General features: G+C 36.2%; 1 protein-coding gene across 3 annotated transcripts in view; it reads left to right on the top strand.

Annotated features, from left to right (window-relative positions):
• The first annotated feature begins 1,246 nt into the window (after nucleotides 1-1,246).
• Nucleotides 1,247-21,070, top strand: part of LOC149771484 (uncharacterized) — a 46,814-nt gene continuing 26,990 nt past the window's right edge. Inside the window, exons 1-4 of one of the 3 annotated variants that reach the window (XM_089948398.1) lie at nucleotides 1,247-1,476; nucleotides 12,256-12,326; nucleotides 14,503-14,955; nucleotides 15,504-15,685. In XM_089948398.1, the coding sequence (XP_089804524.1) occupies nucleotides 12,275-12,326; nucleotides 14,503-14,955; nucleotides 15,504-15,685 (687 nt within the window). In that variant the 5' untranslated portion in view covers nucleotides 1,247-1,476; nucleotides 12,256-12,274. Of the gene's footprint in view, nucleotides 1,477-9,270; nucleotides 9,402-12,255; nucleotides 12,327-14,502; nucleotides 14,956-15,503; nucleotides 15,686-21,070 lie in introns of those variants that run through there. The other 2 variants (XM_089948399.1, XM_089948400.1) reach the window with 2 other exon arrangements.

The raw sequence follows: 21,070 nt of genomic DNA, 5'->3' as shown, positions 1-21,070 counted from the left end.
CCCACGTGTCTACTGCTATGGGAGGCTAGCTCTTCTTCCTAACAGACTATTGGTATTTCACTATCAACATACTGCAGAGCAACTATGGAAAGTGTACATGCCTGACATCAATTTCAAGAACAACACAAGCCCGAAACACCTAGTTCGCAAATATATAAGAAATTTGCCATGGGCCAATTTACGAAACTGGACCCTGGCACCTAAACAATGCATGCATGGATTAGTGCCGTCGGTATCGACCTGTACCATATACTAGTATATATCGAATACGGTTGATTCTCAAACACCGTATTGACGAACAGTCGTTGACTATTGCATAACACACTATAAATAAATAAATACATACATACATACATACATACATACATACATACATACATTGCATTATCATATTAAACCTATTCATATACCCATTTGACACATAGCAAGTCTTACGAATCGTGGTGAATGAATTCACCATTTGGAGAAGACAGTCTATGATACAGCATTATACCTTTAGAGTTTATATTTTCCTGCCCTTTTGTTATTGCCTTGTGTTTTACGGGGTTTAACAGCGTTATTCAGTACATGTTGGCTGTGCATAGCGGACAGATCATTTGGACTCGCGGACAGAGGTAAGATATTCGAATGATCTGTGAACTCGAGCGCCCAACATTAGGCCACCGGCAACCCGACATCCGCCCCTTTTCTTGAAAATTCTAAACTCATTGAAATTAACGGGAATTTTACGCAATGTGTCTGAGTATGTTTCCTTGAAGAATACACTATTACACTTAACAACAATTTATAGTGGTAAATTATCATGTATTTGTATATTTTTAAACTTGACCTTGAACATTCCGGACTACAGTAAGAAATCGTTATTGACAGTGGCGTCACTCGGGTTGGTGTCACCCAGTGCGGTAGCTCATGGTGTCACCCCCATGATCCTCCTTCCGTAACAGACCATACAGAATCCTTAGTAATGTCATTTTGGTGTCACCCCCTCTGATGGTGTCACCCGGTGCAGTCCGCACCCCCCGCATCCCCATAGCGACGCCACTGCTGTGCCTGCTAGTCATGTATTTAACTATGATCGGTTATCCGCTTATGAAATCCGACTAGACCGAGGAGTGTGTGCTCTGTAAAATTTGCAATTTTTCATTTTGGTGTCACCCCTCTGAGATGGTGTTACCCGGTGCGTTCGGCCCCCCCCCCCCCCCCCCAGCGACGCCAATGGTTATCGACTTCCTCTAATCAACGCGTACAAGGCGTTTGTACACTCAAACTGAAGTGGACAATAATATGTTGACCTGATTTAACACAACCGATAGCAGTCATACATAGAATGACACCGCACATATAAAAGTTAACTATATTTGGCACAGTATTACGATTGTACATATGTACATGTTTCTCAGGAGCAGCAAATTATTTACATGTCGTATTGCCAGTGATATACAGGACCTCAAAGTACGGTGGCATTTGAAAATCGAAGTAAGTACTTTTCGACTATGACTTTTTCTGACTTATTATTTACCATTATACGATGTGTGTTTGCTTGTTTATTGTTTTAAATGTTATATGCTTATTAGGTGAGAATTGTCTGTGCATTTCGCGTGATTTGTTAAACGCGTATCACGTGTTAATGTCATTGGATTTTATACTGCTGTTGATGTTGTGGGTTTAACGCAATACACGAGAGCCTATACCTGGCGGCCATTTTGTAAGGTGAAATAATAAGCCGGGAAAACTCTGGGAAGACCCACCTAAGCTTGGGAACTTACCAGCTCTCATTCCCACATATCAAAATTGGCCGAGCCGGAGACTCGAACTGACGCGAACAGAGTTGATGTTGCTGAGAGAGAGACAAACAGAGACAGAGATTGGGATTTTTAAGTTAGCTTTAACGATGTTGAACAGTTTATAGTGATGTGTAGCACGGATCATCATGCCGCAAACATGTAGCATCATGTCACACCTAATCACATTATTCTGACCCCAAGGCCGACCAGTCCTAACACAATCATCTAAATGCTGAGCGCCGAGCAAGGCAGCTACTAGCACTATATTTTTTTTAAAAGTGTTTGGTATGGCTTGGCCACGGTTCGAATCCACAACCTCCAACATCGTGGACGTTATATCCACTTAGGCCATCAAGACGGTCACGGGAATATGAGTCTAATGTTCCAATTAAAAACATACGACGAAAACTTTGACATTATCTCTATCTCTCTCTCTCTCTCTCTCTCTGTATGTCAGTCACTCTGTCTCTGCCTCTTATATATATATATATATATATATATATATATATATATATATATATATATATATATATATATATATATAATGTATTAAAGATAATGTGATTTCTTCACATATCTTGTGGTACTTTATTGATAAAACGTCAGACTCCTGGGGTAAAGGAGAGGGCCTAAGACCTCTCGACCACCATGTCCATATTCTTTATATTTAAATCTCCCAATGTGTAGGATTCACTATTGATGTTGAAGCGGTAATAAAATTATCTTTTATTTCCGATACCATAAAATAAAAATAACCACAGTCTAGTACTCTGATGGTTACAACCTTCAGTGATCTAGAGAATATCCGTGTAGATCATATGAAAATGAAACCGGGGAAGGGATGGGGTGGGGTAAGGATATTGTATATTTGTATCGGTTTGGAGCCAGAACTTTATATATTTATTGGTATCGTGCCTCATTTCCTCTTTACTGAAATCCAACCATTCTCATCCAATTTTAGCAATTCAATTTTAAGTTCCTTGTCAGAAAGCATCCATGATTTGAATTATGACGTACCTAATTATTGATCGATTTTTTGAATTTTAATTGGATGACACAGTTGCACATTACAAAAGGACCATACAAGACTTTATTAAAGTCTTAAATATTACACGATTTTTTTATGGATGCTCTTCAGGTGAATACATCATTTATTTCAATATATTTGTAAACGATAATAATACAGTAAAGAAATTATGTATTTAGCTGAAAAGCATCCATAAGGATGATGCAAAAGCGCTCGAAGGAATAAAGCATGATTATTTCTCTTATCTGCTGTTAAATTAACTAACTTTGCTTTGTATTATGCCACACATAGAAAGATTCATATATATAGCAAGTGAAGATATGTTTCGATTATAGGTCAGACAGGATCGGCTGCCTGGAGGCGCTTTTGAGAAAACCTCATATTTATCATGTTCTCGTCGTGATAATGACTATGTGTTAACAGTCCCGGTAAAACCAACGAACCAAACCATTATATTTATATACATGATTCATATCGGCTGTGTATAATTTTGTTCACTGTAACCTGATAGTAATTGTGTGTTGTTGTTTTTTTTTTTTGTTTTTTTTTTGTTTTTTGGGGGGTTTTTTTTGTGGTTTTTTTTAATAAATGAAATGCAGAAGGTTTAATACTTGATCTAATGCATACTTATTGAATATAAATTTGACAGATTTAGGAACATTTTCAGAATACTTACGGAAAAATTATTTTGTATTCATCATAAATCATTAGTTATGTGTGTGTGTGTGTCTGTGTGTGTGCGTGTGTGAATGTTTAACGCAGCTTTAACAACTTTAGTTATATAGCTTTAATAATTTTAGTTATATAGCTACAATGTCTGCCGTGTGACAGTTTATGGTGATTATTGTTTATTCATCATAAATCATTAGTTGTGTGTGTGTGTGTGTGTGTGTGTGTGTGTGTGTGTGTGTGTGTGTGTCTTTAACACAGCTTTAACAATTTTAGTTATATAGCTACGATGTCTGCCGTGTGACAGTTTATGGTGAATTGTAGCACTGGGTCATTGTGCTGCAGGTATGTAGCATCATGTCATACCCAGTGACATTATCCTGACACCAGGCCGACAAGTCCTAGCACTAACCTCTTAATGCTCAGCACCAAAGGAGACAGCTGCTAGTAATATTTGTATACGTCTTTGGTATCACTCGGCCTGGGTTCGAGCCCGCCACCGGACGTTCTAACTACTTAAGCAACTGGAGTGATCCATTAGTTATTATTATAAAGAAAATTATCTGCAAAACTTATCATGGAACCATTTTTGGTGATTTTAATAATTTATTCTGAATATTTTATATATTATCATAACACAACCTCCACTCCCGCTATATAATTGTCATTTATGTAAACTAAATACCTTGCGAATTGATTTTAAAGACGGTATGACAAGACATATTTCTAAAGCATACAATGTTGCACAAGAGATTCACATGACTGAATCAAATTTATGTTCCGTGCAATTAAAATTTCCTTTTAGGTTAGACGCCTCTGTCTTTTATACCGTGTTTTCAGACTGCAGTACAAACTGGATATGTTTGTGTTTGTCACAACCCTGCTGCTGTATTATAAATAATGCTGATCCACTACGGTATTATAAATGATACTGCAGAAGCTGTGCATTAAAATGTAATGATTTACGAGCCCCCAGTGAGCAGTTACGACTCTCTAAATACATATAACAACTCAAGGTTGAATAAATAACAATTTTTTTTTCAAATATACGAATGCAAGAATTTCATGGACATAAATCTTCAGCTCAGTATATCATAATACAATAAAGGCCGGGTGGACCAAATGCCCTTTAATCTTTACTTCGTCATATATAAATTACTGTCCTATTGTGATATAGTCTCTGTTCATGTGATTTGTCTCAAGTACTCATCTAATTTTTCTTCTTTCCTCCTTCCTTTCTCTTCCTCCTTCTATATACTGTACACACTGGAGTCTCTACGCCTTCCTTCTTATTCTCTCGATGTCGTCACTTCGCTCAGCCTGGAATATCTAAGCACCGACCCTCAGGGCACCCTGGGAGCTTCCTGAAGAAATATAAGGGGCGTGCACCTTTGTCTCCCTACTCTACTCTTTGAAATTAACCACTCTCTCACGGACCTTCCATCAGACTAATGGGCGAATAATTTTACCAGGCCCTAAGAATTACAGAATTATACATTTAAATACATATGCACATAAATCCAACTCCGTCTAATTTCGCATACTGCTCAATCTACATTCTGACAGATGTTAAGTACATGTCATAATTCAATTATATAATAAATTCAATAATATGATACGATTAAATATTCTAATAAATGCAACAACACGTGAGGATTCAATATTCTGATATATTCAACTATCTACTCAAGTCAAGCGAGTTAAGTCTAGGAGTGGCTTTTAGCTAAAAATCCCTCCTCAACATAAGCTTCCTGCTTTACTAGACAATACGTCTCTCTCCCCCGAGAATCAGCAGCTCACTGACGGGTCTGTGCGCGTTTACGAATAAGAATGAAACATTTTCCCGCCTAAAGGATTAGCCCCTCCCAGCGGAAGATCTAGCTTCTCTCATCCCTAATTAGTCGACACGCTTACCGCTTGATATTCTTTCCGCCTGGGTCCAGGTTCTTCACACCATCTTGGCGCGCTACGGGGTATCCGGCCCGAATATGACCTTCGGCAGAAGTACAGCTTGCACCAGGATTAAATACCTTTGAAACCAATTTAGAGATCCAAAATTATGTAATTCCTAGTAAGAGGTCCGGCCTACATGCTCTGATTCTGCAAAATTCTACCTTCGGTTCGTTACAGTGTTCTTTGTTATGTAGATTAGCCCGAGTATCGCCTCAGTATAATATCAGTAGTAAAGATGATGAACGTGTTGGACCCCTAATAAACAGTGAACGTTTATTCCAAATAAATCACATACACTATCTCGCTACAAAAGTGTTTCAGAAATTCTCCAAAGGAAAACAATAGATAATACATCATTAACTAAATTGTGAAAAAAAAAAACAATACTATATATATATTTGAGGAGCCTTGGTATATAAATACTGATATAAATAAATACTCGGTTTGGCTTATAAAAGATCGCTTATTTTGCTGGTGTAATAAACTGAAGTGATTACCTGGTCAAAGTTTAAACATGCTTTTAAACAGAAAGAGCGTATATGTTAACAAAATGGTTACGGATACAAATGAGGTGGATCTGTTAAATTTTTGCACGAGAAGATATTTCACTCACACCTTAATGATAGCTTAACATCTGAATAATGAGGCAGTTGAATGCAACATTATGCATCCACTTAGTCCTTGTTAATTAATAACAACAGTGAACTATATGCTAGTACGAATACTGTAAATACTGTCGATTGTTAGTTCGTTTTTAATCAAATCTAAGTCTTTATGAGCCTGCAAAAAGAGATTTCATAAATTCAATACAACTCCATATTTTGCAGCTGTTGCCAATATAGCATAGCACACAATCACACCTGTTAAAATATAAATTCCATTTGAGCCAACATAAAAAATAAATACAATAAGATACCGCTGGAAAAAGTTGTCTACACAAAAATGCAACCAAAAGAAGATAAAGCAATTTCATAAAAGTCATATCCTTTACTATGTTGAACAGTTAATTTAATTTCTTCTAATTCATAGCGATAATTTGCTGAATACACTTTCTTGGACGACGGGCTTCTTTGCAAGCAATAAATGGTGGAAGAAGATCGCCCCTAGAGCAGCTGTTTGCAAAATTAAAAGATAACATACGGGCAATGAAACATTTTTCGTGGACATTAGTTGAGCGACAACCAACGTACATCGGAATGGAATATTTTTTTTAAGGAAAAGGTATAAACATTATCCAACATATTATTCCAGTCAACCTGGCTCATCTATCGGTGGTAGCTTAATTATATCAGGTGGGGTATTGAAACGGAATGGGTGACATCCATGACGCTTTAACGGATTATCATATGTTCCTTATGACCGAGAGTGGGTTACATGGATACATTGGTATGATTTCAATATCTGCACTAAGTGCCTATTATGGATTTTACGTAAATTACTATGAAAAAGCCGTAGACGAGGAAGAGTACGAGATAATTATCCCCAAACCAGTTAGTATGTACTTCAACCAATTTATATTTAGGTGATATTTCAATATATGCTGGGTACAAACGTAATATTCGCGTATACTGCAGTAATCAAATGTGTAACTGAGAAGAAAAGCCCCTTATGATAAAGATAAGGTTTTATATAATCTTATAGAAACTCTGAAAGTGGAAATTCTTAGAGAGTTACGTGATTATTTTAAGGACTATCCATTAGCAACAAAGAAACATAGACTTGTGATGGATTATTCGTCAGAGCTTCAAAAGCTATTAATTCATCAAGAAAACGAAAACAACAAAGAAAAATTCTTATGTGTATTGAATAGCATAGACAAATTCTTCACTCTAAGAAGCGTCGGTAAAATCATGATTTGGACTTTTCTGACACAAATTAGTTTATGGGGAGTGCAAATGTGACATTCAAAGTGACAAACAACAGTATATTTCGTAAAAAGATGTAAACTCTGAGAAAAAGAACAACTGATAGCTTTTGTACTGATTAATATAAATTATGGAAAAAATAAAACGCCTTATAAAGCAAGAAAAGAACCATAACTAATTATGAAAAAGTATAAGTAATCTTAAAAATAAGAAAATTAATTTATCGGACGCAATATCTTCTGTTTTGAATGTGTTGCATCGGCTTGTGTTGTTGATGTATGATTTTCATTACTACAATCTGTAAAATAATGATAGGCTGACGAGACTTTTGCCCTATTAAGGTTGGCTTTAAAACATGAAGCTGAACATTAATTGTTACAGTCCAAGCGACTTTAAAAATGACAGTGTATTCTGTATATACCAGGTAAACAAAAAAGTGGCAAGAATATTTAAAGGTGAAATAACCGGCACGGTCATTAAAGAGTGTAATGAATTAAGATCAAATAATGTAATATGTTAGGATCAAAGTGTTTAATAGAGTAAAGTCAAAGCGTATTATGAATTAACATCAAAGTGTTTAATGTGTTAGGATCAAAGCGTTAAATGGGGTAAAATGAGAGCGTTTAACTGATTAAGATCAACGAGTTTAATATGCCTGGATCAAAGCGTTAAATGGGGTAAAATCAGAGCGTTTAACGGATTAAAATCAAATAAAATCAAATGGTTTAAGCGGTTAACATCAGACAGCTTTTGAGACTGATTACGATGGAAATTAGAAAACAATTAAAAGAAGTATGTTAAAATATTTTTAAGATTTGAGATGTAACGTAACTCCTTATTCATTCGTAATGACATTCCCAGCAAATATTTGATTAATTTATACTAACAAGAGATGTAAAACGTTATGTTGAATTAGCATTTTTCTACAGCAAAATCATGCAAAGTCTATTGAAACTCATTTGAACATGCTTAAATGCTTGAAGATGAGATTTAAAGCCCAATACTGATGGAATCAAATTTTTAATCAGAGCATTGTAAAGAACCGATAAGCAATATATATTGTAACAAAATATTAAATTGCAGAAAGGTTATCTAGAAGCAATTGGCCACCATTATATTTTTTGGCATGCTTATAATTAAGTATTTCTTTTTAATGGCAAGTATTTACAAGCAATGTACGAGGTTGTATGGTTCGTTGTCGATGTCTTAGTCTGTACATCGGTCTTGCATAAGCATACTATTAGTGGCAGCTTTTTGTAGCACTAACTGACCCGAGGCACAATCAGAAGGGGCGGGGGAGGGGATATGTCACGGGCTTTAACACATCAGCGGACTCGAAAAACAGTTTTTAAGTAAATAATTTTGCAAAGAAATTGGTGTGTGCTTCCTTGGTTTGATGCAGTTGTTTCCTTGGTTTGATACAGAAAGATTATTTCCATTTCGTTATATTGTAAAGTAATATTACTGCTGGCTATTATATATTTGTCTAATATTATCGTTACGTGTATTGTATTGACGTTCGGCATAATATTTAGATAGTACATTAAAAGTCGTCGTAGTAACAATTGAAAAAGATTTCACAGTGGACGCCATTACCTTTCGTTTCAGGAATCCCGCGTACTAGTTATTAAATCTTCGATGGGTATTATCTTTCAAAGACGTGTAGTATATATATATATATATATATATATATATATATATATATATATATATATATATATATATATATATATATATGACAATGAAACCGAAACCGAAATCGAAAACGCTTTACAATCTCATCATTGCTGACGTGCTACATTGCATTTAAAGATGCATTCAGTGGAATTTGAAGATGAATCGATAATATATTACAGTACCATTTATATGGCACGTAACTCTTATCGGCGATATAGTCTTTACCGACGGTGAGTCATATTGTGCTTCTTGGCAAGAGTGTTACCAACATAAAAAGATTGATTGTCATACCTATGTGGCTGCTGGTTGATACGCAGCTTGATTCCTACGACACTTTCTAAACATTTTTGGCATTACCATTCTGATGAAATTGGAGTTTAGTACCTCTCCCAAGGACACACGGAATCTACTGACCAGGTTTGACATGTATGTATGTATGTATGTGTGTATGCATGCATGCACGCGCGCACACACGCACGTACGTAAGTACGTGCGTACGTACGTTTGTATGCATGCATGTATGTATGATGCATATATGTATGTATGTATGTATGTATGTATGTATGTATGCATGCATGCATGCACGCACACACGCACGTACTTAAGTACGTGCTTACCTACGATTGTATGTATGCATGTATGTATGTATGATGCATATGTGTATGTATGTATGTATGTATATATGCATGCACGCACGCACGCACACACGCACGTACGTAATTACGTACGTACGTACGTTTGTATATATGCATGTATGTATGTATGTATGTATGTATGATGCATATATGTATGTATGTATGCATGCATGCATGCATGCACGCACGCACGCACGCACGCACGTACGTTTGTATGTATGTATGTATGATGCATATATGTATGTATGTATGTATGTATGCATGCATGCATGTATGTATGTATGTATGTCTGGCATTTCACTAAGTTTGCCGTTATTAGTGTTGATCAATAACAATAAACCTTTATAGAATGACATAAATGTACCTCACCTATAGAAACAATGTAATTAATTTAGTAGGTTTCTCTTTTTCATTCAAGTGTTGAAAATAGAAAGCTATGTATCTATTTACTCTTTATGTTATCAAAGGGGCATAAGTCGAATATAGAGAAAGTGGTATTGGATGTAATATTTTAGCACTCCAAGTTGACTATATGCTGCGAAGTGAGAAAGATATGCATTATACCACCATGTTAGAAAAGTATATTTCGACAAGCTATATGCCAGTTTTGGAGGGCGGAGTGTAAAATTGGTACAATTATCAGTTTTAGAAATATGTTCGTTCCCAAAACTTGTAATTATGTGAGATGGGACGGGTGTACATTAATACACAATCATACAGATTTGTGTCTCTAAACTTTAAAGTCGAAACAATATAAAATGTTGACATAAACTCCAGTGTATATTGTGCAAACAGTTTAAGTGAATTAGTTTTAGAAAAACGTACATCTTATCATCATTTTGCATTTGTTATTATCTTTGTTCTCGAACAACATCTGTTCTAGCATAGTGCAACGTGAAATTGCCTCTCAAAGGCAGGTAATATCTAAGCCAGCTTTTGTGATAGTCGTATATATCAATATACTTGTTCGTAAACACAATGCAATAAATATGCATAAGAAAATAGAATAACGGTTTTCATGTTTAGAAGATCTCAAAAGTTTATTGTTATAACTGTCATTTATGGTTGATGTCCACGCCTCGGTCATTATGCAATGTAATGTGAACAAACGGCTTTAAACAAGCGTTGATTTAGGTCATTCATTTGGATATTGACGCATTACACATGCAATTAAAAGTATTGTTGTTGATTAATTAATTAACCGTATTCCTCTCCAAAAGGGGAAACACATTTCGTTTCTTGAAGAATCGTAGTTCATATGTATTTCTTGTCTGTTATACAAATGAGACCGTTATCTCGATAGTCAGTGTATGTTGTAAAGCAACTTTTACAACCTTCTTTCCCTATTGTGACGGTGCCATTCAATACACCCAGGGTGAGATCGTACAAACTATTCATCTTCAAGTACTGTGTCGGTTATTTTCCATTAAGTAATGATTTCCTTTAGAAAATGTTAATTGTGACCTGAGCTCAAGTAGAAAACTAAACTATCTTGTTACTGGAAATATTATTAATTCGTGCGTTAAGATCTAACAGATTAAATTTCGTATTGTTTTTGTGTCCATAAGTTAATTTGGGCTGGAATAAAAATAAATCTATTCAGCTTTTTGTTTTCTTTTGGAAAAACAGAGAGCTCATAACAAGTAATATTCGTAGACAGAGACATTCACTAGGATTTATAGTGAATTCAAATCTGGAATTAATGTAACGTGAGTCAACAAAATACTCTTGGTACAACACGACGATACAGGTCATCACAGGCACATCAATAAACACTATCAGTGTTAGACTTAATTTGGATCTCAACTATTATTTTATTAAGAACTTGTATTATTAGGACCTTTGTCTGTAATTCTATGATGATTTAGGAATTTAATTCGTAGTTCCACAATTTCATTTTTTTTTAATTTTCGCTTTGTGTTTTTGAGAAATAAATTATTTGCTGAATTTTACAAAGTTATTTGCTTCTCCTTCATATATATATATATATATATATATATATATATATATATATATATATATATATATATATATATAGTACCAACATTTTTTCAAGACTGACAATTAAGCCAATATATTGAAATCATAAATCAAATAGTTTTGGGGTTTAAAACTTGCTGCTGAATTAAATTAATTCATTTCACGATTTCCATACTGTATCCGCTCTTTGTTTTTTATATTTTAATGTATGTAGCCATTTTATATTTTGTATTAAAACAGTTGTATCATTACTTTTACTAAAATCAACCTAATAAGATTTTTTATTAATTTCTTGAAGCCGGTTAATGATATAAAATTAACAAAGGGTTATATATGTTAGTACGAATGTATTTTCCTTTAACAAAGTAGGCACAAAAGTGAATTTAATTTTTGGAACTTCCAAAAACGTAACTTTAGTTATACGACCTAGATACATACTTTCTGAATCAATGTTTACTCAAAAACTGCTATTTTTCGAGCATTTTATCACTATAACAAGGAAAATAATTTTTCTTTTATGTTAAGCTATCTTTTAGACTGTGCACATTCTCAACGTTTTTCTTTTTTTAAAGAAATCGTTTTTTGCAGAGGCGCCCTATTTCTGTGTAGGAAACGTTTGCTTAAGTGCATATCAGACTATCATGGATTATCAATGATTATTTCAGTTTCTTAAGACGATAAAGCATGTATTTATGGAATTTCCTAACTGGACGGAAAAGGAATAGTCAGTCTCCTCGTAAGTAGTTTGCTTTTCAAAAATGAGTAAATTATCCACATTTTATATTTTTCAAACGAGCAGTACGTTTCAAAAATGTTTGTGTGTGTGTTGAAAGGGGATGGGAGACCTTAATTTGCTCAAAACATTCAACAATGTTTAATATCTAGTTTTCGGCACCTTCCACATCGGCATTTGACTGATGCCCACAACTTCCAGGTGTAATAGAATGAGGCTGAAAAAAGTACCGACCGCTTTATTGACGCCATCCCGGCTGACAGGGTTAAATACCAAACTTAAATAACATCTCCAATGGTTTTACCGCAATCTATACAATCTCTTCAACGTGGATAATGCATGTGTATCGATGAGCTAGCTAAAATGTCTGAGCACACGTGGTCCATGTCAGTATAGATATAGTGAAAATCAGAATCATCTCATATAATTTTCACTAAAAGTTTGATTTATAATTTGATGTTTGTGGAGCAAGAGGATAATACAAACAGAATGAATGAAAATTGCAAGCTATCATGGGATGCACGTATCGAAGCTTGAATATTATAATGTGCATCCCTGTCCATCAAATGTGTCTGTTCATTTCCTTCGTCAGGTCTAAAATATTGTAATGTCGAAGAAAAATGTGTAAAGTAAGAACGATATTAATAGTCAAAAGTCTTTAGTCCTGGTGAACAATTATGTAATGGCGATTTTATTTGATAATTCGTATCTACTTTTAAAATCTAATATACAATGACTAAATGCTTCCTAAGTCGTCATCTATTGACAATCTTGTGTCAGTAATTAATTCCCATTATAACAACTAAATTACGTAATAATACCAATAAGGTTTGTTTTGAACTATGGAGAAATTATGCCCTTTATTACCAAATTATGGAAGGGCAGGGTTGATAAATCTTGTATAAAATACATTCAATCACAAAAACGTTACTGCATCTCAAGATGCATTTTTAATACAGATTCATTTTAAAGAAGAAAACAAAAGCGATATAGGACACAAATAAACTGTGGTAGTATACATAAAGCAGTAGGACATGCACAGGCCTAAATATTCTGTGTATATGTGATTTGGATTTCTAACTAGCTTTAACAAACTTTCAGTGATATGGCAACGATGTCTGCAGTGTGACATTGTATCATGCCGCAGACATGTAACATCATGTCTCACCCAGTCACATTATCCTGACAGGCCAATCAGTCCTAATACTAACCTCTTCATGCTGAACGCCAAGCGAGACAGCGGTTAGCGCCATTTTTATAAGTCTTTGGTATGACTCTGTTCGAACCCTCGACCTCCCGCCATCAGAGGCGGACGCTTTAACCGCTCAAGACACCGACGCGGTCCACTGCGTGTAATAATGTAAGGTACATGTTCTATGTATTGAACTATTTCTTAGATACAATGATACGTACAATTTTAAACTTTTTGGTTAGAATTTTAAGAATTTGAAATGTCTTCTATCAATGAAATAGCATTGTGTAGAATATGTGCTAATGAAATAAATATAATTACGAAAATAAAACCTGTTTTCTTCTTTCTCTCATTCTATTCAGATTTATCCCGTCCTTCATCGTCTAATCACATTACAGTATAATCCTTCTCTGTTGTCAGCTGAATATTTGTCTTTAATTTCCTTAGATGAAGAAGGGTCAATTTTCCAGCAATCAATTTAATTAGATTTTTGCTTTGATCGATCACGTGATTATTTTAAATGTTTGTCGCCTTTCTTGCCAATAAATTAAATTTAATTTAATGAAAATGAAAATTTGACTTTTTGTAGGTTAAATTTGCATCAATTAAATATCAGTAATAACTCGTAAACCATGACTTTAAAACCTTTTGTTCCTGTCTGTTTTCGTATTAATCTTCATGCCTGTTTGTCTACTTATATCATTTTACACAAACACACACTCACGCACGCATGCACATATACGTACTTCCATTGATCCATCGATATATGCATACATGCATGCATGCATGCATACATACATACATACATACATGCTTACATACATACATAAATACATACAGCTGTTGTATAATTTTGATTTAGGTTTTGTAAACAAATTGTAAGGCAAGTAAAGTCTTATAGATTGAATGTGACAAGCCCATTAATGTCGACCATGCTCTTTTTCAATTATGTTTGCAAGTAGATTTATAAATAATTTTTATTTTCAGAGCCTGAGAATGAGACCAAAGTTAAAAAAATTGACCCCAAACCACCAGGCATCCCACAGTGCATTTCATGTTTATCCGATTCGGTAACTTTAATGTGGGACGAGCCAAAATGTGACAAAAATAAAATTCAGTGCTACGAATTGAATTATAAAATAAACAGTGAAGATCGGTGGTCTAGTGTGACAACACGGGATAATTCCAATTCCTTTGTCGTAAAAGGTTTAAAAAGCAATACATCCCATGACTTCAAAGTGCGCGCAATATACGATGATGGCGAAGAAGGACCATTAAGTGAAATTAACGGAAACATCGTGACGAAGAAAACTCTATCAGAAACGATCCTAGATGACGCACAGGTAGTGACGACTGGTCATCCTTCAAAATACAAGCTTTCACTAAAAGAACTTGAAACATCCGTCGATATAAAATCCAAAACACGGAAATGTATTTTTGGTAAGTTTCCGTACTACTCATACGAAACAATGCATAGGCTACCGTCTTTGTTTTACAGTGAGCAGTCGATGGGAAAAAAATCTAAGCAGAATACATGCCCCTAGCAGCATTTTCAAATAATTGTTTAGTGCAATATTATATTGGAAAAATAAAAGAAATGTAAGGCTATCAATGACTACTCCCAAAAAAGCAATTTTAAAGAAATGGCTTCATACCAAACAATATCAGGTACTGGCAATTAATAATACGTGATTAAATTTTTGTCTTGCTATCAAGCTTGTCATTTACTTTTACACATGATTATGAGAAAAAGTGTATATGAATCTGTGTGTTTTTGTACATGTACGTATGTCGCTAAGACGAGCAAATCATAATTTAGTAGCTTCTACTGTCCATTGATCTGCCCATTATTTTCTGATGTGTTATTTACTCAGCCGAAAGTATATATTAGTAACTTCATTACCCATAATAAATTTTATCAGGATAAATTCACAATGCACGATTACTAGAATTGATCATTGCTTTGTTTCATTTATACAAATATGAAGGGGAGCAACTTAATGATCGCATAAGTGAGAAGACAATCATGGTGGTGGGTGCAACTGGGTCTGGAAAAAGCACGCTCATTGACGGGATGGTGAATTACATTCTGGGTGTTAAATGGGAGGATGACTGGCGATTTAGCATCATTGACCTCAAGAATGAAGAAAAAGAGAAGAAAGACAATCAGGTAAGATATCAAAACCTACCTAACTTCATCTTATTCATATGAACATATTATACTGTTGTCCATTCTAAAGCTGAATTATCATGCACCATGCATTTATACCACTTGCAAAACATCCTTGCACATGTCATGTACGATGATAATACCATTTCATAATTGTTAAAGACATATAACGTTTATTATATTAACTTTACTCTATGTATGCAAAGGAATTGAATAACACCTAGCATGTATTAGAACTGTATATGCGTGTGTGTATATAAATAGATAGATAGATAGATGATAGATAAATAAGCAAAACATATTTTACCTTTATACTTTTGTTGTTATTGTCTTTGGATTACCTCCTTTCACTAGCTCAGGACAGGCTATTAATGACAAAAAACTACTGGCAAGTTTTCTCACATACCCACGTTGGCCGAGCTTGAGACTCGAACCCATACTGACAGAAGTGAGATAGCAGTGATCGATATAGGCGAGCGCTTTAGACCACTCGGCCACTCGCGGTCCTGTAGCTACCGCAACATGTTGTTTAGTTAAACGTACATATATTAGTTTCCAGCTTCAGGAACACATACAATCCCAGTCACATCTATACATATGTTTTCTCTAGTTACAATTAAATATATTAGTTTGTATTGCAATATATATATATATATATATATATATATATATATATATATATATATATATATATATATATATATATATATATATATATATATAGTCTTGCTACATATATACATATTAGTCTGTACTTATATGTAAATACATTCTTCACTATATGTGGCCATATGTGCAAATATCATTATCCGGTTTGCATGTATTATTCTATATCGACCAGTACAATTTAATTATCTCACTACATGTACTCTTCATGTTATTAAGCTAAATAACACATGTTATTAAGCTACATGGACCTTATCGTCTAGCTACATATAATGATATTATTCTCTAATTACATGTAAACATATTTATATCTGGCTATATTAACAACTATGTATTCTCTAGTTCCATGTACCCATACGATTATATAGTTAGATGTACACATTTTATTAGCTAGATACATGGACAGATTACCATACGATTCTCCACCTGAAATTCCACACTTTATTTTACTATATGTTCACATGTGTTTCAGTAGTAATAAGGGATACCCTACGGACAATGGGAATTAGCATTACAGAACCCCTTGGGACAATCTACGGACAATGGAAATTTAACATGGCGAAAAATCGTGGGACAATCTACGGACAAGGGGAATTTAACATGGGAATAAATCGTGGGACAATCTACGGACAAGGGGAATTTAACATGGGAATAAATCGTGGGACAATCTACGGACAAGGGGAATTTAACATGGGATTTTTTAAAATTTTTTTTAAAAAAGGGGTAGGCAATTCAAAGACTATCTCTTTTCGAGAAATATGGCTGGCCCTGAAAAGGGCCTTTGGGTTTATGTTAATGTATTCATAAACATAAACATAAATGGCACCGCATTGGTCTTCTTCTTCTCCTTAGGCTGCGTCTTACTGTTGGTCCGTACATCAGCACTCTTTTCAGGCATCCTTGTCTTTCGACGTAGATCCTACGTATCCACAGGCTGGTGTTGGTCCTGTGGACAACGGTCCACTTCGATCGGACATACATAAGCAAGTCTGTCCGAAACATCATGGAAGACACAAGGGTGGATGACTCAACTGTAGTCCACATCTTGAAGCGACGAGAATAGGTGAATCAATGCAGTGAACGGCGCTTATTTATAGGGACAGGAGGGATTGAAACGGATTGAGTTCATTCACCAATCCGAACACGCGTTACAGAATTCAGTCAGCCCGCATCCAATCCGAAGAGAGCAGTCTGTGACGTCACGTAGTCAATATAGATTCGCTAGCGCTTGTGTGCAGTCAATCTATGCGACAGTGATTCAACATGACGGAAACTCAGAAAACGATCCATTGGGCTGCACCAGCAGGGGAGACTGCCCAAGGGAACTCGGACTTACTTTCAGAAGAAGTGAATTGGGATTTTGTGGATTTTCTCTCCTCGCAAGAATTTGTTCCGGAACCTTCGTTACCTTCTTCATTACCGCAAGTGGAGAATTTTAGACAGAGACAGAAAGAAGAATTGGAGAAATTTATGCAACGACAAAAGGAAGCGGAACAGACTTTTCTCCTACAGCAACAGCAACAAGAAGAAGAGGTAAGAAAAAAACAACAGCAACAACAGCAAGAAGAAGTAGCAGCAAAGAAACAAGAGGGTGAAAATGAAACGGTCACGGTACTGTTGGACATTTTAGCGGAGTTAAGAAGTCTGAAACAAATGTATCAGACTTCTTTATCACGACCGAAGAGAATACGACCTTCCCGAGCCAAACATGTCAACCCTGTGACTAAGCCTACCGTACCACCCTTAGTGATTTCAACCCAATCATTATCATCATCAACATTACGCAGTCCAGAAGTAGGCCTTGGCCGTGGCAAAGGCTTAAGGCAGTTAAAATTGATTGCTTAAACTCACCCCTACACCATGAAGAAAAAAGGCCCTTTTCAGGGCCACCCACATTTCTCGAAAAGAAATACAATTTCAATTTGCCAATAACTCAAAAAAAAAAATAACCCACCCATGTTACCCTTATAGTACGTGTCTGTGTATGAGTGCGTGAGTGTAGCTTCTTATTTTAAAATCATAACTCAAAGACACTTACCTTATATCATTCATTTATTCTTTTCTCCATTTTTTACAATTCAATTCACAATTCACAACACAACACTTTAATTAAAAGTTCATTGACTTCTTCTGTCTCCTTGTTTAGTCTCTCTCTTTTTTGAATTTCTTCACCGTCTCACTCTTTTCCTCTTCTTCTTCCTCCTCGCTTTCTTCCCTTCTTCTTTTTTTCTCTTGTTTCTTTTTCTTCACCTGTCTTCTTTCTTCCTCAGAAGAATCCCTCTCTTCTTCTGAAGAATTCCTCTTTTCTTCTGACTCCTCTTGTTTCTTTTTTGGGCAATCTGGAGACCAATGTCCTTTTTCTTTACAATAATAACAGGTATCTTGACTTTTGTCTTTTTTATCCCCTGTTTTTTTTCTTTTTTGACGGTCTGGACACTCTGAAGACCAATGCCCTTTCTTCTGACAGATATAGCAAGTATCTTGACTTTTATCTCTAAAGGAAGGAGAGTAGTCCGTAGGCTGGTCTGAAGAGAATTTTCTAATGACCCCTCGCAAAGCTCTGACGAAACGTTCCATCTGGTCAGTCTCTTCCATCGTTGTGTTCGGCTTGAGAGTGAAATGAATAGTGAAAGGACAAGACACACATCCTTTTATATACGCTGGTCTGCTATGACTATAAAGTAGTTTATGGTGTTTGAACTTGAGTCATTTGACTTTTTGCTTTCAAGATGAAACGATCCCATTCATTCGAGAAGAAAGAAGAAGAAAGTAAGAGGCAGAAACGTGATCTATCGCCTCGTACCAGGGCTGAAATCTTGGCACAAATTCATGCCAGTGATTTTGAAGAGGACATGAGTGAACCAGAATCCGAACCCTCTAAACCAAGTTCACCACCCTTAGTCAACCCTGAAAAGTACTATTCCATTCGAGAGACGGAAAAGCGCTCCTCTAGAAAATTTAGAACCACGGCTTACAAATACACGGTGAAGTTTAAAGATTTCAAGGCTGAAGTGCCGTTAGAGAAAGCAGAAGTGTTCATCACCGAGGTGTGGGATTCTTTGCTCACTTCACTCAAGCAGCAATGTCAACCCAAAGAAGACGATCGCTTGAGACTTTCCATACAACACGACGGTTTGAAATCCCCTGTTTGGATCGAGTTTAGCACCCCTGCAGAATTGACTGCTTCCAAAGTCATGGACAAGATTCAACACGTGCAACAATCTAATGACCAGTTTGACATCACCGATGGAAAAGCCACACTGGACATGACCCACGTCTCTCCTCCTCAAGGGACTGGACGCAAAAAGATGTTATTGGTAGACGACCTTCGCAACACCAAAACAAGTCTCGTCCGAATTAACAACCCTCAAGACCAGATGTGTTTAGCCCGTGCCATCGTGGTGGGACGAACCTATGCCAACAAGAACGACACGGTAGAATGGAAAAGAACCTGGGACACTATTCAACGTTCCGACCGAGCCAAACAACGAAACGAAGCAGAACTCTTGTTACAACAAGCCGGATTACCCAAAGACACACCCTGTGGCATTCCTGAGATGCAAAAATTGCAAGATGTCCTAGCTCCACGATACACCTTGAAAGTGCACCCTCAAGAAATGCGCGGACCTCTATTGTTTCGAGGCCAAGATTTTAAGGACGGAAAATACATTCATGTTTATCATCACGATGACCATTTCGATACGATTACCAGTATCACCGGATTTCTGGGATACGGTTATTACTGTGAGAAATGTGACCATGGTTATAATAATCGAGAGCAACACAAGCATTGTGGATTGAAATGCTCAGGATGTTTGGCCTCTTCACCCTGTCTGAGCGAAGAACCAGTGCCTTGTTCAACTTGTCTGCGCACGTTTGTCAGCCCTACCTGTTACCAACAACATCTGAAAACGCAAGGTTCACAGAAGAAATGTGCTTGTCAACTCCTGAGATTGTGCCCTACGTGTGAACAAGTCATATGTACCAATGCTGCCAAGGCACACGTATGTCGAGGAAAGAAAAAATGTCACATTTGTCACCACATCGTGGACTTGGAACACCAATGCTACGTGCAAAAATACCAACCCCCACCAGAGAAAGAGGACGGTCACAAGAAGAAAGGCAATTTCATCTTTTTCGATTTCGAATGCATGCAAGAGACCGGCATTCACATTCCTAATTTCTGCGTGGCTCATCGAGCGTGCGAGAAGTGCATTCAAGAACCTATCTTCAGTCATTGCCCTCACTGTAGCAAGATACCAGGAGGGCGTGAAAAAATCTTTCGGGGACCAAACACGTTAGCCGATTTTGCCCAATGGGTCTTAGACCCCATCGACAAGACGTGGAGCCAAGAGGACATCGAACGTTACGGAGATTGTCATCGTCATGCCACGGTGATGGCTCACAATTTATCCGGATACGATGGACAGTTTCTTTTGAGGTACTATGCGGAACAAGGCACCGAGCGTCCTAAAGTCACTTTGAACGGAGCCAAAATCATTTTCATGCAAGTGGGACAAGTACAGTTTAAAGATTCGATGAGTTACTTGACCATGCCTTTGAGTCGAATGCCTAAAACGTTTGGAATGACAGAAATGGCTAAAGGGTACTTTCCACACTTTTTCAATACGGAAGCCAATCAACATGCCGTTCTACCCCATTTACCTGAGGCTCACTATTACGACCCCGACAACATGCGTACCGAACAACGAGAAGCTT

The sequence above is a fragment of the Sinohyriopsis cumingii genome, unplaced genomic scaffold, assembly GCF_028554795.1.
Source record: "Sinohyriopsis cumingii isolate HCF-2022 unplaced genomic scaffold, ASM2855479v2 utg001825l, whole genome shotgun sequence".
Lineage (NCBI taxonomy): Eukaryota > Metazoa > Mollusca > Bivalvia > Unionida > Unionidae > Sinohyriopsis > Sinohyriopsis cumingii.
The sequence above is the reverse complement of the archived record's forward strand: the minus strand, read 5'-3'. Positions and strand labels throughout refer to the sequence as shown.